Here is a 24,958-nt window from a genome sequence, read left to right on the forward strand (position 1 = left end):
CTCCCAAAACCTTCCCTATTTATCTTAAGAGGCTTATAAATATATATATATATATTTTTTTTTTCTTTTTTGCTGCACACGGGCCTCTCACTGTTGTGGCCTCTCCCGTTGCCGAGCACAGGCTCCGGACGCGCAGGCTCAGCAGCCATGGCTCACGGGCCCAGTGGCTCCACGGCATGTGGGATCTTCCCAGACTGGGGCACGAACCCACGTCCCCTGCATCGGCAGGCAGACTCTCAACCACTGCGCCACCAGGGAAGCCCAAGAGGCTTATAAATATTAAACAAAAGGGAAACAAAGTCATCCTAGGAGGAACTTGCCTGTACCATTGAGATGCAAATGTCCCATCTGGTCTTCTCAGGAACACCTACCTCTGCCATCCTTTTACACTGGAAATTTTAAAGAGGGTAATTTAGAATTTGACTTGTCAAGGATAAATAGAAATCTTAAGTGTCTTTTCTTCTGTAAACACTAGTAAAAAGGGTTTAACCATCTAGATAGGTGACCTTGATGTGTTCCATCTGCTAGAAGCCCAATTTGAATCCAACCCCTTGTAACTGATGGCTTTTAATGTTGTATCTGACTCAGGGCTGAAATTCGAATGGAAACGATGGGGCCTCTATGTTTGTTTGTGTGTTCGTAAGTGTCTATATGTGTGTTTTGGGTGTATGGTATTGCCAAAAATGAATTCATAAAAGAGCTCTACTTAGTTGGCTTTTTAAAAAATTAAGTGCTTATATAAATAGAAAAATAGAAATAGAAATAGAAAATAATCTGGCTAGAATGAATTTCAGGTTCATGTCATCTGGAAAATATTCAGTACTAAACTGATATCTGGTATTGAAGGTGGTTTAAGCTTGTTTGTTTGATTAATATAGATATGTTAGAGTCATCAATGTCAAGTATAATACTTCTGTTGTACACCTAGGTTTACTAGAGATCAAATAAGACCTTATTCTGTATCTATTACAAATTTATCAACAAGAAAATGAACTCAATGGGAAAAAACTTTTAAGGAAAGTGAGATATGTGTTTTTAGTAAAAGAAGTTATGAAGGGCTTTCCTGGTGGCACAGTGGTTAAGAATCCACCTGCCAATGCAGGTGACACGGGTTCCAGCCCGGGTCCTGGAAGATCCCACCCACATGCTGTGGAGCAACTAAGCCCGTGCGCCAAAAATACTGAGCCTGCGCTCTAGAGCCCTTGAGCCACAACGACTGAAGCCCGCATGCCTAGAGCCTGTGCTCCACAACAAGAGAAGCCACCACAATGAGAAGCCCACACACCTCAACGAAGAGTAGCCCCCGCTCCCACAACTACAGAAAGCCTGCACGTGGCAACAAAGACCCAACGCAGTCAAAAACAAATTAAATAAATTTTTTTAAAAAGCATTAAAAAATGTGTGAAGAATGAAAAATACTGAAAAGAGTGATACATGATCAGGATTTTCTAAGACTGGACTAAATTTAGTTGGGTACATGGATTTCAATAGGAATGGGCTAGAACAAGACTGGATTTGGTTTCTCCCTCCAAAGTATTCTTTTCTTTTTTAAATCTTTATTGGAGTATAATTGCCTCACAATGGTGTGTTAGTTTCTGCTTTATAACAAAGTGAATCAGTAATACATATACATATGTTCCCATCTCTCTTCCCTCTTGCGTCTCCCTCCCTCCCACCCTCCCTACCCCACCCCTCTAGGTGGTCACAAAGCACCAAGATGATCTCCCTGTGCTATGGGCTGCTTCCCACTAGCTATCTATTTTACATTTGGTAGTGTATATATATGTCCATGCCTCTCTCTCGCAGCTTATCCTTCCCCCTCCCCATATTTTGTTTTTTACAGATATATGCCCAGGAGTGGAATTGCTGGGTCGTATGGTAGTTCTATTTTTAGTTTTCTGAGAAATATCCACAGTTTTCCACAGTGGCCCTGAAACATCCCAAAGAGAGATACTAATCAGGTTCATTTGGTATGTTAAATTACATGGGAAGTATTGTCAAATGAGTAATAAATCTTCTTAGGTTATATTGTATGGTAAATGTTACTAATACAGATATTCTAGAAATTATATGGACTTCATAAAGATCTGATATGTCCTGGTAATAAAATGTTATCGGTCATAATTCTAGTTATTATCTTAAAATGTTGTATATCACAACAGTAACCAAGTTACTCTGTCAATTGCATTGTAATCAGATTTTAAACATGGCTTTTTTTTTAAACATCTTTATTGGAGTATAATTGCTTTACAATGGTTAGTTTCTGCTTTATAACAAAGTGAATCAGTTATACATATATACGTATGTTCCCATATCTCTGCCCTCTTGCGTCTCCCTCCCTCCCACCCTCCCTATCCCACCCCTCGAGGTGGTCACAAAGCACCCAGCTGATCTCCCTGTGCTATGCGGCTGCTTCCCACTAGCTATCTATTTTACATTTGGTAGTGTATATATGTCCATGTCACTCTCTCACTTTGTCACAGCTTACCCTTCCCCCTCCCCATATCCTCAAGTCCATTCTCTAGTGGGTCTGTGTCTTTATTCCTGTCTTACCCCTAGGCTCTTCATGACTTTTTTTTTCTTAGATTCCATATATATGTGTTAGCATACGGTATTTGTTTTTCTCTTTCTGACTTACCTCACTCTGTATGACAGACTCTAGGTCCATCCACCTCACTACAAATAACTCAATTTCGTTTCTTTTTATGGCTGAGTAATATTCCATTGTATATATGTGCCACATCTTCTTTATCCATTCATCCGATGATGGACACTTAGGTTGCTTCCATCTCCTGGCTATTGTAAATAGCGCTGCAATGAACATTTTGGTACATGACTCTTTTTGAATTATGGTTTTCTCAGGGTATGTGCCCAAATCAAAACTACAATGAGATATCATCTCACACGGGTCAGAATGGCCAACGTCAAAAAATCTAGAAACAAATGCTGGAGAGGGTGTGGAGAACAGGGAACACTCTTGCACTGCTGGTGGGAATGTAATTTGATACAGCCACTATGGAGAACAGTATGGAGGTTCCTTAACAAACGTGCCTTAAGTCTTTTGTCATTATAGACACTTAGGGTTTCAATCTAATGCCTTTGCAAAAAATGCTTCCCCTTCAAGATGAATTATAGAAAGGACTTTTGGATATATACAAGTTTCTGACTTTCAGACCATAATGATGAACTGGGTAAGAAATTGAAGAATTCTAATGAAAAACCTGATGGCCTCATAAAGCTGTTAACCAAAAAAGGATTAGTTATATAGGATGGAGTGAACTGGCGAATATGGTTATTTTTATGGTTTCTATCTGAAAAAATTACCGGTTTAAACCTGTGTTTTCCAGGTATAAGGAAACCTTCCCCTCAAATTCATTGTAACTTACAGAAATTTGGTAAATTATACTTTTTTGTAAACAGAATTGAAACATTTATCTTATCTCTCTATCTGCTCCCTCCGGAGATTGGAAACTCTTAGGTTCCCTGCAGCTTTATCAGATAAATTAGGAAGGCTACCTCACTAGTGGTTACAGAAATCCCAAGGTATTTTGGAGACCTCAAAAAGGGAGGAATTCACCTACATCTGTTAGGCAAAAATCTGTGATAAGCCCTTGGCGTGACTTTCCTAGCCCTGAGAGGTCCTTTAAAAGTGCAGTCTGAGACTCCTTATAAGAGTTTCAGCAAGTAGGGCTTCCCTGGTGGCGCAGTGGTTGAGAGTCCGCCTGCTGATGCAGGGGACATGGGTTCGTGCCCCGGTCCGGGAAGATCCCACGTACCGCGGAGCGGCTAGGCCCGTGAGCCATGGCTGCTGAGCCTGCACGTCATATGATCAATTACAGTTATATAATAAATCATCAAACCAAGTTTATTGAGACCACACTTATTTTGCAATCCATTGATTCTTAATTTGGTTACATTTAGTAAAAAAGAGGGTAATTTTAGAGAGAAAAAGATTTTTCAATAAATGTTAAATCCCAGTTTTTTTTATAGTAGGTATATATTTTATGCTAATGTTGCTCTAATAAGAACAAGATAAAAATAAACACGAAGATTTCTTGGTGGATCAGTCCCGGGGTTTCTCTAAGTCTGTGCTCTTTTTCTTTTGCTCACACAGCTCTTTGATAGCATCTATCTCTGCAGGAGTGAACTTGGGGGTTAGAATCACAGCATCATAATCAAATTCTTCATCAAGTGAGAACAGCCGAACTTCACCTCCGACTATCTTTGTTTGTCTGCTCCTTTTCCAGTGGGCCTTGGCTTCACTTCAGAGGTAAGAGGCTGGGCCACAGAAGGAATGTAAGAAGGAACACTCATGCTCATGTCCTGCTCCACCTCTCCTGGAAGCAGCAGCAAATTCATTTGGGGCTTAATGTCTTCATCCAAGTCCAAATCTTCTAAATCAAGGAAGTTGTCTACCTTCACCTTTCCTGCATGATTCAGATCACCTTGAAAGGAACTGCCAACTTTTTGGCCTTCATCCATCACTATCTGTTCCTCTTCTGAACACTGTGACGAAGTACGAAGAAAGATGGCTTTATTGCTGAGATGGTGATCATTTGGTTCATTTCTCTGAGTAAATTTTACTGAAGGAAAATTGTTTTCTGAAGAATTGGTTCCAAAGGCTCCTCTTTTGGTCACATTATCTTTTGAAAGATGAGCGAAAGTGCTCAGAAATTCTTCATATGTTTGCTCGTGACAATTAACAAACTTATCCAAGACTTCTTCAATATGCCGATCTTCATCCATCACCTCCAGTTCTGGTATCTGGCAGGCATTCCTATTCATGAAGCCACATTCTCTCTCCTTCGCTAGTTTTACGTCTTGGCTCCCATTTAGTCATTTCGCGTTTTTGGCGTCTTTATTCACAGACTCCTCTCGCGGAGCCACAGAGACAAACTCCCCAGGTTTTTTTTTTGTTTTTTTTTTTTTAAATCCCAGTTTTGTTAATGGAGATTTGTAGTTACTAAGACTCATCTCTCACATAGTTCTTTGCTGTTATGTTAAATTAATTTAAAGCTTAATTGAATTATTAAAGGATACTCTAAGCTTGTTTCTGAAGCTTATCTCAGTAATTTCTTTGGGTGAAGATCAGATGCCCCATGACCTGCAACCAGGGGATTATGCATACTGGAGAAGTTATAATGGACAGGAGGACCCTTTTCAGGTACTCTTAACTATAGCTTATGCACAGCGAAACTGAAGGGAATTGACTCTTCGATTAATTTCCACTCACAAAGGGCCCCTGCACTGGAGTGGCCCATAGAGAGGATGGCTGACCTCAAAATCACCTCAAAACAATGATCCAACAAAGGAGAAACTACACGCACACCAGGGCGAGAAGACGACGACATCAGAAGTAGACAGCTTGCCCGAGATCCTCGACCTGGCTCATCTCCCTCTCACCTGGAAGCTCTCTTACATCCCTTCAAAGGGGGAGACGGAGTGCTGCTGAAGTATCAAAAAGAGCAATGACCTGAGCAGCAGAAGCAGCCTGAAGAAAAAAATGAAAGGGATCTTATCTTAGGACGTTCTTCTTACTACTCACACCTCTCTAAAATTAGATAGAGTAAAACCGTGGGTACATCATACCAGAGTAAGAAGATTATCAGCTATTGACCAGCCAAGGCTGCCTACAGCCAGCACAGACTCCTGCGAAGCAGACATCTCACCCTTTGGGAAACTTTAAGTATTTGTTCCGACAAGTGGAATGAAAGTTCTGTTTTCTTATCCTTTCTCATACCTTCTACCTATAGATTCATATGCTGATTCTTTCGATAATTCTAACTGTTAGACATGTGGTCAGCTTCCTATTTCTGGGTCTTCAGGATTGCCTTGATAGGTTTTCCCCATACAGGGAATGGTTTGGAAACAACTAGCTACAATAAGTCTCTCTGAAGTGCTGGTTCCAGACTGGGCTTCAGACTTACTCCCCTGAATTGCCAAGGAAATGAGATCTGTTCTGTCTACTAAAGTTCTAGTTGTCACTCCTCTTACTTCTAACTGGGTCTGCTACACCAAAATGGCAAAACAAAGGACTGAGATCTTAATCACATAAGACTCGGATCCAGGACTTGGAACTCAAATATTTCTAATTCGTTATCTATTCCCCCAAATTTAGGCAGGAATACGCCCCAGTTCAGCAAGAAGTAGTTAAAGCTGTTGTCGCCCCGTTCCCTAAAAGATTTGGGGAAAGATACAGCTGAAGTGGGGATGAAAACCGAGTCCCCCTAAAGCTGAGCTCCTCTGCCTAACATCTCTACCCAAAACGATTGTTCCCTTTTCTTGTCCAACATCTGTTCTCCTCAAGATTGAGGAATATCAAAGAAAAGGGAGGGACCAATGCTGAGCAGGGCCCTCTGGGGCTCCTGGGCCGGGAGGCCTTTTTGTCCCCCATTTCTTGTAAGCAAGACTCCAGCCTCCATGACCTTCCCTGAGTTCCAAAGGGCAGACCTGAACAGTTGCTAATCAAGGGAGGAGCAGCCACAAAACCACCTGAGGCAAGATTAAAGTGACCAGAGAAGCTCAGGAAATTAGTAGGAGACCCTGAACACACCCTAATCTTGTCAGCAACCCCACCCTTTTGAAACTGCAGAAGAAAGAAGAATGCAAGACTGTTACTGCCTTGATCCTTATCACATACCTCTGACCACTACCCCTGACTATACAACTTCTCCCTATTCCCCAGTGAAGGGGGGCACAGTTCTTGAGGCACTAGCCTACTGTGTTCCCCTTTGCCTGGCAAAGAAAGCAAGCCACTCTTTCTTTCTCCTCCATCACTCTGTCTCCATATTCCTGTTTGGCACTGGTGCACAGAGAGCTAAGATTTTGGCAACAACAGCTGATACAGAGGATAGCATTAATTTGGGAATGTTGCTGAATCAGAGTTTCCCAAACTTCTCAGATAAGAATCACTTGGAGGGAATTCCCTGGCAGTCCAATGGTTAGGATTCCACACTTTCACTGCCAAGGGCACGGGTTCAATCCCTGTTCGGGGAACTAATATCCCCCAAGCTGTGTGGCGTGGCCAAAAAAAAAAAAAATCACTTGGGCCATCTGTAAAATATACACACCACCAGTCTTCCCCAGACATTCTGACTCAAGAAGTTTGAACTGGGGCCTGGGAATCAGTACAAGTACACCAGTGGTTTATCTTCAAAGTCAGGGGGAAACAAATTAGATTATTATATTTAGGCAAATATTTGCACTATAATACCGAAGACCCTGGAATTGCCAAAGGAGATTAAACTACCAGTAGGAAAAAATTTGTCTATTTTTACACTGATATGGAACCGGTGTTTTGGAAACACAATCCTGAGGTTACCTTCTCAGGCTCCAGCCCTACTCCCACTGAAAAATTTCCCACTACTTTTAGAATATAGACAAAACTCCTTACCATGGTCCACAATGCCCAGAGTCATGGTTTCCTTCCTACTGCTTCTCTATATCCAATACCCATCTTTCTGGTCTTAATTTAAAGATGGCCCTTCTCTAGGCCAAGGCTAATCTCTTCTACCCTTGGTGCTCCTGAGGAAGTTTCCTCATTTGTAAAATGGGAATAATATTGATCTCATAGATGGTTCAGGATTAAATGAGGTCAGGTAAGAAGAGCTCTCTGCACAGAGGCTGGCACAGTGAATGACAGCTATTATTTAATCAAATCAAGCTCTGTTTCTACTTCACATTCAATTCAATTCTTAAACCCACTTGCCATCTGGTTTCTGCATCCACCATTCCAAAGAAACTATTTTCATTAGGCTCACCAACTGCCAAGTCCAAATGACATATTTCAGTCCTTATCTGACTAACCTTTCTGCAAATACTGGACATTGCTGACCATTCCATCCTCTGAAATTCTCCTTTGGCGTCCCCAAAAACTGTATCCGTTTTCCTCATACTTCTCTGGCCAGTCTTTTAAAGTACCTTTTGTGGTTCCTTCAAATTAAAAAAAAATGTTTTATCACAGTAATACATGCATATTTATACGCCAATGAGAGCTACTCAGCAAGGTCTTCCTTGACCATTAAGTTAGAACCCTCATCCCATACCCTCTCACATCACTTTGTTTTGTCTTCGGAGTACTTCTCTCACTCTCATTCACTTGTCTGTCTTCCTCCCCCACTAGATCCTAAACTCTCTGAGGGAAGGGGGTATGTTTTATTCACTGCTGTATTCAGAGCACAAAGAATAATGCCTGGCACCCACCAGGCTCAATCAGCATTTGACTAACTGACTGAAATATCCCCCACATTTAATCAATCACTTGTAGATTCTACCTCCTCAATTCTCTCAAATCTTTGCCCCCTGTTCTTGTTTCACAACTGACTCGTATCTTGCTTAAATGACTGCCACAACCATCTCCAGTCCTATTCTATAGTCCATAGCCCAAATTGCAGCTAAAGTGATCCAAATCCTTCAGTAGATTCCTACTGCCTTTAGGATTATGTCCAGATTCTTTAGCAAAGCATATAGAGCTCTCCATGATCTGGACCCTGGCTAATTCTAGTTTCAGCTTTTGCCAGCCCCTTCCATATGCACCATGCTCTAACCATCCCTAACTATTTATAGTCACATGCAAACTGCTTTACCTTTTCTGCTTCTACACCATGACAGCTGTGTTGCTGAGGACCTTTGGAAAAAAATCACACAATAAAGTAAATCGGTACCATTTTAGATAAACAGACTTTAACCACATTTGTGAATTGAACACCTATAACAATCATTTTATGGATCCCATGTCAGCTCCAGCTCCCATTTCCCTCATGACCATTAAAAAAAAAAATACCAAGAAACACTTCAACATTAATAGAAGGGTTTACAGTGAAAAGAATGTGCCCCTCCCCAACCCTACCTCACTCCTAGAGGTGTTAACAGTTTGAAGCGCAACATGCCAAATCTTCTCTGTGAATATGCAAATATGGATTTACATTCCTTTTGTCTCCTAAACAAGTGAAATTAAATGCCACCTACTATTCTAAGACTTACTTCTTCAAGAATATCTTTCCATATTAGCACATATAGATTTTCCTCAATCTTTTTCAACAGTTGCCTATTTTTTGACTGGACGTACCGTAATTCAACCTCTCTGCTACTAATGGACATTTAGCAGGTTTCCCGTTTTTCATTCTCTCAGCAGTTCAACACTTTTATTCGAGCTCCCATCCCATTTTCACTTTTCTCACAAGGATGATTTTACCTATTCCACAGAGGAAACTGACGCTATGAAGTGTGAATTCCTCCAACTTTCTATCTCCCTCATCTATAGGCCTGTAACTGTAACTCCGTCCCCGTCCTTCCTTTGTCTGGGGGGCGGGGGGAGAATCTCTTCTCCTATAAGAGAAAATGCTATCTATGCTAACATTCCTTCCTGTTTTCACAGAGGTCTTTCCAACAATTATCTTCTCTTGCTTTTTTCCAACCCCTCCTTCTCTATTGCTTTCTCCCTTAAGCCTACATAAGCGTACTTATTTATCTTCCATCTTTTTTTTTTTTTTAATTTTTGGCTGCGCTGCACAGGCGCCGCATGCAGAATCTTAATTCCCTGACCAGGAATCAAACCTGCGGCCCCTGCAGTGGAGGCGCAGAGTCTTAACCACTGGACAGCCAGGGAAGTCCCTATTTTTCTTCCAGCTTAAGACTCTCTCCCTCTTTTATTCCTCACAGCCTAGCTTCTTGAAAGAGTAGTCTATGATCTCTCTTGTCACTTCCTCATCTTCCATCTGTCCCTCACCCTCCTGCTTGGCTGGCTTCTATTCTCACTCTCTTGCTAGCTAAGGTCACCAGGGACCTCCTAGTTGCCAAACCCAAAGGCTCTCAGGCTTTATTTTACTTTTCTGTGGTATATATGCTAAGTATTTTTCTTTTTTCCTTTAAAACTCCTTCCTTGGTTTAAGAAATATCATTCTTCAAGTTTTCCTTCTATTTCTGACCACGCCTAAAAATTGGTCTATACCAGCATTCTGCCCTCCATACTCTTCTGACTCTACACAGGCTTCCTGTGTGATTTCACCTACTCCCAAGTTTGCACAAATCCTAAGCTTTCTACCTATCATAGTTTAAACACACAGGTTCCCAAGCGAACTTAGCTATTTCTCCTACCTTCCACCCTCAATCTGTTCAGTGAATGGCCATCACCATTTACCCAATCACCTAAGTCAGAAACCTAGATTCCACTTTTCTTTTTAACTTTCCATTATCCAATCAGTCACCAAGAGGTACCTCTCATTTCACCCCTACTGCCAATGCCTCAGCCAATTTAATTTCATTTCACCCCTACTGCCAATGCCTCAGCCAGTTTAAGTCTCCATCATCTCTCATCTGGCATCACCCCTCCCCAGCCCATCCATTTTTCACACTGTGCCAGTGATCTAAGATGAGCATTTGATCCTGAGCCTTGTAATCACTACACTACATATGTTTCCTATATTCCATCCATCCAGAACTATTTGTTGTTCCATGAACAGACCATGTACTTTTATGCCCCTAAGCATTCTGTTCCCTCTGCCTAGAATACTGCCAGGAGGACCCCGGCAAAGTCCTCCCTACTCTTCATGATCTATCTGAAGGGTTCCCCTCTATGAAGGCTTCTTATCCTTACTTCATAAGCAGAGTTGGTAACTCCTTATCACCATGAAACTTTGTAAATATTTATTGAAATGATCATTTCTTATTAAACTTATTTATATTTATGTGTCTACCACTCATTCTAGACCTTAAGTGCCCTGCCATCAGAAACTATATCTTAACGTCTGTATCAGCATCTAGCAGACTACTTGATAAAAAGGTGGCTCGATAAATGCTGAATGAATGAATGAATACCATGTACCCATCCAATCAAGCTAAACCAAAATTCTGGAAGCCACCTTTCATTCTTCCTTCTCTACTCCCAAATGCCAATTGGTCATCAAGTCCTGTTGAGTCTATCCCCTAAACAGCTCTCAAATTCATCCCCCTCCTCGCCATCTTAATGCCACAGCCCTAGTTCAGGCTCCACTACCCTATACTTGAACTAGATTTGCCCCCCTCCAAACCACTCTCCGCACTAGTGCTGGAATTTTAAAAAAATTTTTTTATTACAAAAATAATACATTCTTGTAAAAAATTCAAATACAGAAATAAAAGCACAATACCCCACCCAGTATACACACAAGCATATAGCCCCCTCCCCTCCAATCCCACTCCCCAGAGGTTATCACTGTGAACAGTTTTGTGTATATCCTTTCAGACCTTTTCCTTTGCATATACACACATATAAAAACACATATAAATACACACACATGGGTTTTGTCATTTACAAAAACGGTATCACACTTGTTACATGATTGTTCAATTTTTCTTCATTTCATATACAGAAAATTTCTAAAACACCAATCTGATTATATCACTCCACTAGAGCGCCTCATTTCTCATAATATGAATTCACACGCATTAGCATCAAATTCAAAGCTTTTGACGATACGCTTCCTATCCATCTTTCAGTCTCATCTCTAGCCATTCCAGCATTTGAGGGACTCGAACATAAACCACCTTAAATCCTTTCTGGAACAAGGCAGGTACAAACAAACAAACAAACAAACTAGAAACACACTCTGCCATTTCTGGAGTTCGGCCTTTTCACTTCATGTTACACTCTGCCTGGACTTTTCCATCTGGCAAGCTCCTACTAATTCTTCAACAATCAGCTTAAAAATTACCTCTAGGAAGACTTCCCTGACTTTTTCAGACATGATCACTCTTCTATTTTCCCCTATACTTTAGATCTAGCTTCTTAATTGCACTTATCTCACAGTACTGTAATGATTTATTAACATGCCTTGAATTCCACCCCCCCTCCCCCAACTGGATGGTGATATTGTTCAGTGAAAGGAATGCATCTTATTTAATTTTGCATCCCAACGTTTTGATGGAAATGCTTACCATGGAGCAGATGCTCAGTAACGAATCTGTTGAGGATTTTATGATTCTAGGAACATTTACTGAGTACCTACTCTCACAGAACCATATCCTAAGCATGAAAAGAAACAGAAGACAGTCTTTGCCCTAAGGAACTCACCATTTCCCTACCATTTCCCCTGGGGGGGAGGGACAGAACACATTTACATGGTGACATATTTCTGACATATAGGCTGTTTCAAAGATTTATAGTTATTTGCCTCCAATCCATTTAGGAACAAGGCATTGTATAATCAAATAAATAATAAATTAATGGGCAGTTCAGTTTGTCCAAGAGGTTTATGCTTTTAGTGTGGCATAGAGTCCACCAGAATCTAATTCTCTGTCCCAGCAGAGGGGCTGTCCCCTGTTCCAGCCTGCAAATTAGAAAACTGAGCTGATACCATGCTTGGAAATTTTCTAATACATCAAGAGGACATAAAGTTATTAGTTCTTTCATGATTTCTCTTCTTTCCCCAGGAAAGAATGATACTAAGGGCAATAAATGGAGTTAAAGGGGGCACTGGAGAAGAAGATTACTCTCTGTTAGTGGTAGGGGGAAGGGGGTTGCTTGATTTTAAATCAAAGGGTGGCACTGCCCCCGGAACATCAGGAGAGGTGATTTTTTATCATTTACTTACTTACTAATTTTTAAAGGCTACGGTATTAGTTAATCTGGTGATTTCAAGATCAGACACTGTACAAATATAAACAAATGGGGGAAAGGTGAACCACCTAGGCTGGAGAACAGGGAAGGCTGACCAAGGAGGCCCAAAGGAAGCCTCATTCATCAGAGTCCAAGTCACTGTCCCCAGCAATGGAGTGGAAATCCTCACTGTCCTCCTCGTCCTCTGACAGGTGGACCTGGCTTAGTACGCTCGGCCCAGAGCGCTGCTCTTCCTCCTCCTCATCTTCTTCCTCCTCTGATACCTCATACCCACCGATGCTGCTGAAGCTTGTGTCTTGGGTGTTCGACTTGGGATCAGGCTCCTCATAGCTCCCATAACTGAGAAGAGAAACATGTCATCTCTCAAGCTCGGACACCATCCTCTAGCTGACCAGTCCCGTTTTTGGTGCCACCAAGGGATCAGCCCATCTCACCTCCCCTGGACACTAAAATGACGGTTCTGGACTGTTCTACAGGTCCCTGAGAGAAAAATGATCCTATTCAAAAACATCAACTTGCCAACTTCATATATGCAAGAATCTGAATGAAAGAAACTCCCCTACACCTGAACAACACACTGCCAGCTTACATGACCATAAATGCTCTGAGAGCCTCATAGTTTTGTCTGCCACTTACAGCTTCACTCATCTACATATCCAATTAGTCAACAGTCCTGAAGATTCTACCTTTTCAATATATCTTGTCTCTATCCCCTCCTTTCCAGCCCTATTCTGCCTGCCTTGGCTTAGTCCTTTGTGATCCCTGGCCGTCTGCACCACTGAAATCAGTCTTCATGCCTCCAGTCTTGCTCTCCCCCAATTAATTCTTCACATTTCTGCCAGAGTGCTGTTTATTTTTGTTTGTTTGTTTATTCTTAATTTTACTTAAAAAAAACCCACAAGTAATGCACGTTACTGGTTAAAAAAAAATTAGAATATACACCAGAAGGGGCTTCCCTGGTGGCACAGTGGTTAAGAATCCGCCTGCCAATGCAGAGGACACGGGTTCGAGCCCTGGTCCAGGAAGATCCCACATGCCGTGGAGCGACTCAGCCCGTGCGCCACAGCTACTGAGCCTGTGCTCTAGAGCCCGCAAGCCACAACTACTGAAGCCCGTGTGCCACAACTACTGAAGCCCACGTGCCTAGAGCCTATGCTCTGCAACGAGAAGCCACCACAATGAGAAGCCTGCATCCCGCAACAAAGAGTAGCCCCCGCTCACTGCAACTAGAGAAAGCCCGCGTGCACCAGCGAAGACCCAATGCAGCCAAAAATTAAATAAATGAATAAATAAATTAAAAAAAAGAATATACACCTGAAAAAAAGAAAAAAAAAAAAAACACCAATAAAGCTACCACCCAGAGATGATCTTTTGGTATATGACCTTCTAAATTTTTTTCTATGCACTTCACTTTGATGCTTAAACATTTTCTTTTTATTTACAAAATTAGAATACTCTACATACTCTTCAGGAATCTGCTTTTTCACTAATGTTTATAATGAACATCTTTCCATGTCAATAAACATACATCTGTAGCATCATTTTAATAGCTGCATGGTATTCCACTGTATGGCTGTTACAGGATTTATTTCACAGTGTCTCACTAGAACATTTAAGCTGTCTTCAATTTTCCCACTATTAGAAACAATGCTGTGATAAACATCCTTGTACAAACATCTTGATGAAGGTATTTTATTGTTCCCATGGAATAACTTCCTAGATATGGAATGTGGGGGCCAAAGCTCCTGATTTATAATGATAGATTGCTGTCTCTCTCTCACCTACCCCTTTCAATTTACATTACCAACCAGTCATTTCAGAATGTCTTTTTCCTCATGCCTTTTCCAACACTGGGCGTTATCATTTATTTTAATCTTTGCCCATCTTATAGGTAAAAATTGTATTTCATTGTTTTATTGCATTTCTTTGATTCTTAGGGAAGCTACTTTTTCATATATTTATTGGCCATTTGCATTTCTTTTGTAAACTGTTAATTCATGGCTTTTGCCCATCTTTCTTTTAGGGCACAGAGCAACCTTTCCAAAATACAGGTATGATCATACTATGCTCATTCAATGTCTGCCCCAAATTTTCAGACCCTTCATGACTTGGTCCTTACCTACTTCTTTAAACTGTCTCTATTACACGGATCATGATCAAAACCTCCAGCCACACTGAGCCACTTGCATTCTCTAGAAGTGTTTCATGTTTCTGTGTCATCATACATGCTGTTCTTAGTCTCTGGAATGTCCTTCACTTTCTTTTTCATTTAGCTGATTCCTATTCTGATTCAGCTCAGTTTCTCTAACCAGCTCCCCTACTCCACTCCTACCCAAGTCCCCAAAAAATCCTGTTGTTGCCTATCACAGCACTTTTCTTGTTACACTGTGATCATCATCTGTTTGCCTGTTTTAGATTTCCCACTAGACTGAACTCCTTGAAGCAAGGACAACATCCTTGCTTTTGTACTTGTAAATATTTGCTGATGAACAGACTCTTAACTGCTTGCTGGATACCTGTGGCTTAGATGTATCTTATGTACCTTAAATCCAACATATCCACAGACAAGTTCATTTTTTGCCTCCTTTCCCACTCCATCTAATACCTGTTTTTCCTCTTTCTTCTCTCAGTGACATTCCCATTCATTATATATCTAATCTCCTTACCTCCTGAATCCAATTGATCTACCCTCTGAACAGCTCTTGAATATGTCCCTCCCCTTTCTTCCACTCCTAACAGATTCTAGCCGAATTCCTTATCACTGCCCTAGAGTTATTTAACACAAAAATTTGATGTTACTTTCTTTTCCTTAAAGTGATGATTCCCATTAACCACAATCCAAATGTCTTAGCATACCAGTTAAGGTCCTCTACAGTATAATCCCTTGCTACTTCTAGAGTCACAACGCCCAGAAACCTCCCTTCTGTCTGGAATTTACTTTGCTATATTTCTGTGCCTTTGAACATACTGTTCCATCTCTAAGGATCTCCTTACCTGCTGCCACTTATCCACTTAGTAGACTCCTATTCATCCTTTAAGGCCCAGTTCAAATGTTCCCTCATCTGTGACACTTTCCCTGATTACTCCAAGCAGAGCGAGATACTCCCTCCTCAATGGTGACTTGGCACTTTGTACTTAACCTATGCTACGTAGCTCTTATCACACTGTATTTGTAATAATTTTGTTGTATCAGTCTCTTCCACTAGACTGTGAGCTCCTCAAGGGCAGGATATGTCTTGCTCCTCTGTGTATCCCCAAGGGCCTAGCACAGTGCCTGGCCCTAGTAGGTGCTCAGGAAATGTTTGATGGATGAAAGTAATCTGATGCTGGGCCCTCTGACATCATAGCTGGGCACTGATGCCACAGCCCTGTAGCGTGTTGCTACCGATTACCTGATGTTGCTATCCTCCAAACCATGAGAAGCCTCCCCACCGTCTCCCTCATAGGACATCATGCTTTCTTCATTTTCCATGCCCATCCTTGTGTTCTCCTGAAGCATGCGGGGCCGTTTGGGTCTTATCCCACCAGATTCCACATCAGAGTCACTTCCACTTTCACTCAGCTGGATAGCTGTGAAAAGAGACAGATCCTGAGATAAGTTTGACAAAGAATTAACATCTTTGGCTTAGTCTTCCAGAACTAGTTAATCCCATGCATCTACAGAGGCATCTTGCCTGGACTCCTCACTTCAGAGGACTGCCTAGGGTCAACATTGACAAGATCCGTAGTTTGGAAAGAGAATTAAAAAATCATTTCCTTTTTCCATTGTTATCTATCTGTTCTTTTTCCCCCCATCATCTCCTCCTATACTCATCCCCTGCCATTGCCATTAATCCACAAAAAAATCCCAAAGCAGGATCTTTTTTCTTCATTTTCCTTCCCTATTGCCACATATAACACTTCTATCTCATTTTTATCAAGTATTCAAATCAAAACTGCTGCTTTGGCATTGCCTTTTTGACTGTCATCTTTTGTACCTCCTGTGTTGTATCTTTTCACCTCTTCTGAGACTAATGAATTTGATCAGCCTATGAGTGAGTGCTCAGTACCCTGAGGTCTATTAATGGGACTTCAATAAAAGGGCAGTTTCTGGTAACAGCATATGTAGCCCAGAGCTTCCTCCCAAGTCCTGAGGGTGCCATGGTGAGCTACGTACCAGAGAAAGGGTTATCTCCTTCTTCATCACTCCCGGCATCTTCCTCATCATCTTCTCCTTCAGACATAAGCAAATCCTCATACAGGACACTGGCTTGAGGCTGTTGCACAGTTCCCTCCTCTTCATCTGCAAGATCACCATCTACATCTTCACCTTCCTAAATGAGACCAGTTGAGGACAAAAGTCCCATTAATCGACCAAGTAAAAGACCAGAAGCCACCACCAGCCGCACCCCCCTTGCTGCCTTACAAGAAGTTACATAATTTTGGTGGATAGATTTGTTTAGCTGGTTCTTAAAGTCAGATTGGGCCTCACTATGGAGACCTTCTGATAGCGCCTGGGGATTTGGCCTGTCCTGTACTACTGGGGCTCCTACCATATAAGGGTATAATGTAACCATAAGCTTTCTGTAAGCATACTCACTGGGGCTGGAGTCTTAGGTTTCCCATCCTCCTCATCATCATCATACCCTTCAATATCTACATCAGAGTCTTCCTCGCCCAGCCTACCTCGGCCCTGGCGCATCTGAGTAAGGAACACAAATAGCACATCACTGAGGGACGTGCCAGTAGGAGGAGTTAACCAAGGGCTCTCACTCAGGACCGATGCTCCTCCCTGATATCCCAGCCAACCCCACAGCTAGTGGGGGCTGTTTACACAGCTCAAGCCATGTGCATTTTCCCCCATTCATTCTTTGGAAATCACAGGTAGGGTTAAAAAAGAAAAAAAACCCAAAGAACAGGAAGGCCTCGGTCTACTATTACTGTATCATCACAAGGAGACTCCTCCTTTCTAAACCAAGCTTTCCCTAGCTTGTGTTGGACTCTTTGGGACAGAAAAACCCTCCTGGATTTTGCACTCTCCAGTGGAACCCTGACTGAGATCAGCTGATAAGATTTCTGGCTTCAGAACAGGAGTATCTGCTGATACCTCTAGAAAAGGCCAAGTTAAAAAACTTAGTTTTAAAAATAACTTTAATTTAGATAACTCATATACAGTAAAGTAGCGGGGCAATTATTTTGAACTCTGTCTCTGAATGCAGTTGGTCTTTCTAGTCACCTGTCAGGTTGCTGTGATGCCTCACACATTTTTCACACTTGTACCTTCCCTTAAGTTCTGCTGTGCCTGACTCTGCCCATGGTGACAGACAGAAGATAATGCCAGTCATGAGACCTGCCGCCGTCCCACCTTGAAATCACATTTCCAGGCCTTCATTCCCAGGGCCAAGGGGTCCAATCATCGTCCTTGACACATGTCCACACATCACCACCATCACTCCCCCATCCCCTACTCCCAAGCATACTACCAATCTCACAAAGAGAAAAAGAATATCCTACCTGTGTCACCTGCTTTTCTGGAGTGGCAGTGGGAATATCCAGGACAGACATATTGCTCTCATCTTGAAATACAGAGGCATCTCGAGACATACTGAGGGATGTGTTGGTATCATACAAATCAGGAGGCTGTGGCACAAATCATACAACTTAGCTTCTATTTAGTAAAGGGAGCAAGAAATACAGAGAACTCCCCTTTAGAGCATTCACTGCAGAAAAAGGTCATGCAGAACAATCCATTTAAAGAGAAAACATAGTTTTGACATAGTTTTATGGACAGGTTTTTGGGAATCTCACAAATGTTGCTCATTCTAGTAGAGAGGCATCTGATGTATATGATCAGAAGCCTGAAGCAGAAAAGCATCAAAGCTATGGGACAATTCTATGTCCTAACTGCCTTTATGGTCAATAATCTAATTTCTTCTAAGCCTTGTCTTATTGTTTTTAGCCCCAGGGCTTCATACCAGTGCCATTTGGATTGTTTGGTTTAGAGACATCTAATAGAAAATGGGATAAAGAAATTTCAGTTCCAACCAGAGCATGGAATGGAGTAAGAGCTTATGAGCTCACCAGAGGATGCTACGAGGCAAAATGGCATGGTGAAAAACCATGGACTTCGGAGTAAACCGCCCTGGGTTTGAGTCCTGGCTCTACCATTTGCTAGCTGAGTAACTTTAACAAATTACTTCATTTCTCTAAGCCTTGATTTCCTCAACTGTGAAACACGGATGATAATGTCTACCTCACAAGGTTGTTTGGGAGAATTAAGAGATGTGTATATGCTCCTTACCCAATGCTTGGTAGTCAACAAATTATAGCTTCCTTCCTTCTTCCCTCTCCTGAAGAGAACAGGGACTTAACAAATGGACTATTCAGTGAAAGGAGGGCAGGAGGGACTAAAAAAGAACAGGCTGGAAAAGTAGGAAAACATTCTCTAAAAAGCTGGCTGAGGGTAGAAATAATTATGTGGCTATTAAAAAATGTTTTCAAAGACTATTTAATGAAATAAAAGGCTCATGATATAATGTGAAACGAAAACAAGACAAAATCATAATGACCAATTTCACTTTAAAAATGTGTCTAGAAACGTACACGTACACGCATTACAGATTTGAAACACACCAAAAATGTTCACAGTGGTTGGTTCTTTCTGACTGGTGGACTTGATTTTAGGTAACTTATTTATTCTGTATATTTTCCAATGTGTCCCAATGAACATGTTACTTTTATCAACAAAAAACCCACGTGTTACTTTGTTGTTGGTTTTGTTGTTGTTGTTGTTTTTAAAGCAAACAAACAAGGCTGATTGGGAACAGGGTTTTGGAGAAAGAGAGGCAAAACAGAATTCAAAGCATTACACTGCAAATAAACTAGTTGTGGAACAAAAGAAGAGAAAATCAGGGAATGAAACGCTATGTGGGAAAATGTAAAGCAAGCAATTTTAGAGAAAATGTTAAGCTGAATGTATGGTGCAATACAAGCTGGGTAGAAATAGTTGAGTGAAAATACATTATTGATTACCACCATTTAGAGCTGGAAGTAAAGTACGATTTCTGTCATGTTTCTACACAACAAAATTGTATTACGACAGGTTAAACTTACACAAACACACTTTAATAACATTTGGGTTTGAGAGTAGTAATGAGTAAGGACAATCACTCATGCGCATCTTCCTCAGGTTTAGAAATAATGCACTGGGCTTACTAATTTAAAACGTGTATATATGAGTGAAGGCAATGATCAGAGAGTGAACTGGAATAATGAAGAGGCAATACCTACACCCTACTCCTCATAGGAGATCCTCTTAACTGCACAAAACAACAGCTACTGCTCCAGAGGAAGAACAGTTGCCAGGTTTTCCTCCACCATTTGAGATAGTGTGGGAGGGGAAGGGAAGAAAGGAAGATGGCTTCTGGGTCTAAGGCTCTGACTCACCAAACGGTTAGCCTTAGGCTGTCATAGAGCAGAGCAAACCACACTCCACTCAGTAGTTAGACTCTCCTGGGGAATGATGGCTAAAACCCAGGCTTTAACTTACCACAAAGGGTCTTGTGGAAGCTGTGGGCCTATTAGCAAATAGGACCTTCCTGGGCAACATCACTCACCCAAGCCCCCTTGACCCAATCTGCCCACACACTCCAAGAGCCTTTCCTTGTTCTGGGCCTGGAAGAAGTATCTTAGGGCTCTTTATACTTGGCCCCTCAGTGGCCTAGGTTTTGGGGTGAAAGAGAGAGTAAAAGATAGATAAGGAGAGTGCATGAATGAGATATAGACAGCAATTATCCAACAGAGATCACACAGGTTGCATTATTAGTTCAGAGTGAAATCTGAGCAGAATGGAAAAACGTTTTCCGGTGGGAATTGGGAGAAATATGCATTAGAATATTTGGTTAAATTTGAAAGGGCCTCTGAGAACCCTGTAGGTGACTTTCATACAGATAAGGAAATAAACATTTCCTGAATGTCTACTATGTGCTGGGCAAATGACCTTGTTTAATGTCTACAACAATCTTGAAAAGTACATTTTAGAGAAACGGAAACTGGATTAGAGGGGTTAAGTTAACTTCCCAAGTTCACAAAGCTAGATAGCAGCAGAGCTAAGACTCAAACCCAGGACTGTTTTATACCAACCTTCATGTACTTTCCACTTTACCATAGTGCCTCCAATACAGTTATATTCTGGTAAGTCTTATTTTTCAAATATACCAGCCCTCTAAGAGTATAGTATAGATCAAAGAGACTCAGTATATTCAAGGGTCAGATCAGAAAGACTAAAAATTTCTTATTAATCTTGCTCTCTAGTCTTTGACATGAAAATTTAAGAACATTATAAAACATTACCTGTCTTCATTTACGGGGAGAGCGAGTCAATCCAGGAAAATGGGTGACATCTGAGCTACACTGAGATATCTCAGAGGGAATGAGTAATCAGGCATCTATAAGGCACAGGAACAATGTGGCCCATGTCTATACTCTAGGGTTGTCCTAGAACCCCGATGCATGAGGCAAGGGAGCCCCAGAGACTCAAGAGAATGCCTCTGGCCATGGTAGTCAGGAATCTGGTATTCCTAAATACTGCCTAAACAACTAAGACCCCATCCCGTTCATTCATCCCATATCTGTCTCTTCTGGATTCAACAAGGCTACCAAGACCCACGGCCCTCACTCACCTTAGCCTTTGAGAAGACAAGAAAGCACACGAAAGGCATATGAAGAGGAAGGACAGAGAAGAAGGGTATCTCAGTAAATACATCTGTTAACATGCTCCCAAGTTCCCAAACCAAAAAGAAAACTGTAAGAGGAAGCTTCTAGTCCTCAGACTCACCTGAGGTGTGTAAGGCCCTGGGGTCATTGGGTCCAAGCTTTCTAATTCTGCTTCCTCCAAAGCTGCTTCTTTGGCTGTGCAAATATCCTTCTCAAGTTGAGTCAAATGCTCATCATACTGAGAAATAAAGAAAATTAGTGAATTCATTCAACATTTGTTTTAGACACTGGGGACACAAAAGTTGTAAAAAGAGCAAATGAAAATCCCTTTGAGGAGCTTCTATTCTAGTGGCAGGACACACATGGTAATTAAAGTAAATAATTACATAGTTTATTAAAAACATTTAGTGCTAGGTAAGAAAATAGAGCAGGGAAGGAAATAAGGGATGTGGGTTGAGGTTTGGGGTGGGCTATTACATTTTAAAACAGGATAGGCAGAGAAGGCCTCCTCATCACTCTAGGGAACAAAGGGATTCCAGAAAGCTAGATCCTAAGGGGACCTCCTCTTTACCACTTACCTCAGTCAATGTCTGGTAACAGACGTTCACAATCTCCTGAGCAGTCTTGGTATACTGACTTTCAGGCCCTAAAAATGAAAAGAGAATGCCATTACCTTTGCAGACTTCAGTTCCAGAAATTTACATTCTGTCACCAGCGGTAGTGTCCCATTATCCTAGATCCAAAGAATCATGCTTCAGCTTTAACTTGGACTCTTGCTCTACTTTTGGAGGTGGAAAATTTCAAACACATACAAAAACAGAGACACTAATAAAATGAACTCCCATGTACCCATTACTCAGTGTCAATGATTATCAATACATGGTCAATCCTGTTTCATTTACACCAACTTTGACACTTCCCAAATTATTCTGAAGCAAATTCCAGCGTTTCATTTCATCCATAAAATGTTCAGTATGTGTCTTTAAGGACTCTTTAAAAAAGTAACTATGCATGATACTATAATGGTAGATACATGTCACTATAAATCTGTCAAAACCCATAGAATGTACAATACCCAGAGTGAACCCTAATATAAACTATGGACTTTGGGTGATAATGATGTGTCAATGTAGGTTCACTGATTGTAACAAATGTACCACCTTAGTGGGGGATGTTGATAACAGGGGAGGCTGAGCATGTGTAGGGGCACAGGGTATATGGGAACTCTCTGTACCTTCTGCTCAATTTTGCTCTAAACTGCTCTAAAAAATAAAGTCTATTTAAAAAAAAACAAACAACTGTATTATACCTGAAATAGTTAACAATAATTCTTTAATATTATTAAACAGCCAGTCAACATTCAAGTTTCCCCAACTGTTTTATAAATGTTCTTTTATATTTGATTTTTTGGAATCATAATCCAAATAAGGTCCACACACTGCATTTGACTGATGTGTCTTTTTAAGATACTTTAATCTATTAGGTGATTCTTAACCAAACTACAAAGCTCCCCATACAGTTTTTGTCACAAGTTGCAAACTGGTGGCTTGGTCAATCCAATTTTATTTGGCTCACAAAAAAAATCAGTTCAGGTGGTGATTGTTTCATAATGTGCAGAAATGTCCAAATCATTGTATTGTACACCTAGAACTAACATACTGTTGTAGGTCAATTATACTTCAATTAAAAGAAAATCACTTCAGTTTGTGAAAATGGATTGAGCTATGCACTCATAATATATACACTTTTCTGTATGTAAACTGTACCTCAATAAAAAGTTTAAAAAAAATCTTAGTTGGCAACATTCAACAATCAAGAGATTTCATATAAAAACCCAAATGTCTAGCTTCTCTTAAAGAAGTAAAAGATGTGGCAACACAGGGTTAGCATTCTCATAATGCACCAATGGGGTGGATCTGAGTAGCAGCTGTCCCTTTTAGATAAGGCATGTGTTTCCCAGGTTACCTTGGTCCCTACCAGGTCTGCTTAACTCATTTACGCCTGGACCATGAAGGCATCTGAGTTTTTATTCCCTGCCTTAAGTGCTTTATAATATTCTTTAACATACTGTTCATTCACCTACTCATTCATAAAACATTTTTGAGTACCTTCTAGGCGCCAGGCACTAGACACAGAAAGGAGTAAGATATAGACCATATCCTCAAGAAGTTATGGTCTAACACAGTGAGATAGACTATAAACAAATGGGGCAACACAATGCAGTGAAAAAATCTATACAGGGCTCAGTAGAGGCATAGAGGAGGAAGTGGCCAATTCTAGGATGTAAGAAGGAAAGCAGAATTAGGACAGGCTTCACAGAGGAGGTGATGCTTGAATTAAATCTACTATTTATCAGGATGTAAAGGATAAAAAATATACCACATGTGAAGTCTTTGTGCCGTAATTACTCTGATTATTGTAAGCTACTATACAAGTAAATAAGTCTCCTTCAGTTAAAATCTCTCACAAGCATAGGTCATCTGTTCATTCATTCATTCATTCATTTATGGCTGCGCTGGGTCTTCGTTGCTGCACGCAGGCTTTCTCTAGTTGCGGCGGGGGGCTGCTCTCTTCGTTGCGGTGTGTAGGCTTCTCATTGCCGTGGCTTCTCTTGTTGCAGAGCACGAGCTCTAGGCGCGCGGGCTTCAGTAATTGTGGCACTCGGGCTCAGTAGTTGTGGCTTGTGGGCTCTAGAGCGCAGGCTCGGTAGTTGTGGCGCACAGGCTTAGTTGCTCCGTGGCATGTGGGATCTTCCTGGACCAGGGCACGAACCCGCATCCCCTGCATTGGCAGGCGGATTCTTAACCACTGAGCCACCAGGGAAGTCCCAGGTCATCTATTTTTTATAAAAGATAAGTAAGCTGTGTCCTCACACAAGCTGACTGTGCCAAACACAAACCAGAAAGAAAACGCAGTCAACCAAAAGATATTCAGGACATGTATAAAGACAGCCAGAGCTGGCTCACAGTCAAGAATAGCTTGAGTGATAAGACCGAAGCTGAAGTTTCTGAGTTCTAATCTTCTAGGGCCACCAGTAGGTTGGTCCTCAGAGTACTGATGGAGACAGACTGCAACAGTTATCAGACAAGCTTTCATGCTGATAGAAATGCATGATGTTAGAGAAAACAGGCTGCATACAGGTTAGAGCCCTCCTTCACCAAGCCAGTACAACATCAGCTTATTGCAGTATCCTGGCTCTTACACCTACCTACCTGACTCATCGCTCAAATTCCAGCCTATAGAATAAGAATTCAGCTCTTCAGTTTTGAAACCTAAACATAAACCAACCCTTTCAATCTCAGTGCTCTCATAATACAAGGAAAAATTAGTTTTATACATTTGCAAAGTTTTCTCTTACTTTAAACCATTTAAAAGATGTGACCTCTTCGTCGCCCATTTTCTTTGCAACACACAGCTCTAAAGAAATACCCACGGGCTTCCCTGGTGGCGCAGTGGTTAAGAATCCGCCTGCCAATTCAGGGGACACGGGTTCGAGCCCTGGTCCAGGAAGATCCCACATGCCGCGGAGCAACTAAGCCCATGCGCCACAACTACTGAGCCTGAGCTCTAGAGCCTGCAAGCCACAACTACTGAAGCCCGTGCGCCTAGAGCCCATGCTCCGTAACAAGAGAAGCCACCACAGTGAGAAGCCCACGCACCACAACAAAG

General features: G+C 41.4%; 1 protein-coding gene and 1 pseudogene across 7 annotated transcripts in view; both read right to left on the minus strand.

Annotated features, from left to right (window-relative positions):
• Window positions 1-3,839: 3,839 nt before the first annotated feature.
• LOC308609183 (intraflagellar transport-associated protein-like) lies at window positions 3,840-4,786 on the minus strand (annotated as a pseudogene). Its single transcript has one exon. The product of its transcript is annotated as an intraflagellar transport-associated protein-like (transcript).
• Window positions 4,787-5,356: 570 nt separating this feature from the next.
• TAF1 (TATA-box binding protein associated factor 1) overlaps window positions 5,357-24,958 on the minus strand; it is an 84,969-nt gene continuing 65,367 nt past the window's right edge. For 3 of the 6 annotated variants that reach the window (XM_081222738.1, XM_081222736.1, XM_081222735.1), the window contains exons 33-39: window positions 21,868-21,935; window positions 21,411-21,527; window positions 18,089-18,214; window positions 17,175-17,276; window positions 16,752-16,908; window positions 15,988-16,165; window positions 11,166-12,934 (exon numbers count right to left, since the gene is read on the minus strand). In XM_081222738.1, coding sequence (XP_081078864.1) covers window positions 12,712-12,934; window positions 15,988-16,165; window positions 16,752-16,908; window positions 17,175-17,276; window positions 18,089-18,214; window positions 21,411-21,527; window positions 21,868-21,935 — 971 coding nt within the window. In that variant the 3' untranslated portion in view covers window positions 11,166-12,711. Of the gene's footprint in view, window positions 5,492-7,806; window positions 7,933-8,585; window positions 8,627-11,165; window positions 12,935-15,987; window positions 16,166-16,751; window positions 16,909-17,174; window positions 17,277-18,088; window positions 18,215-21,410; window positions 21,528-21,867; window positions 21,936-24,958 lie in introns of those variants that run through there. The other 3 variants (XM_081222740.1, XM_081222739.1, XM_081222737.1) reach the window with 2 other exon arrangements.

The sequence above is a fragment of the Mesoplodon bidens genome (assembly GCF_964165515.1).
Source record: "Mesoplodon bidens genome assembly, chromosome: X".
Classification (NCBI taxonomy): Eukaryota; Metazoa; Chordata; class Mammalia; order Artiodactyla; family Ziphiidae; genus Mesoplodon; species Mesoplodon bidens.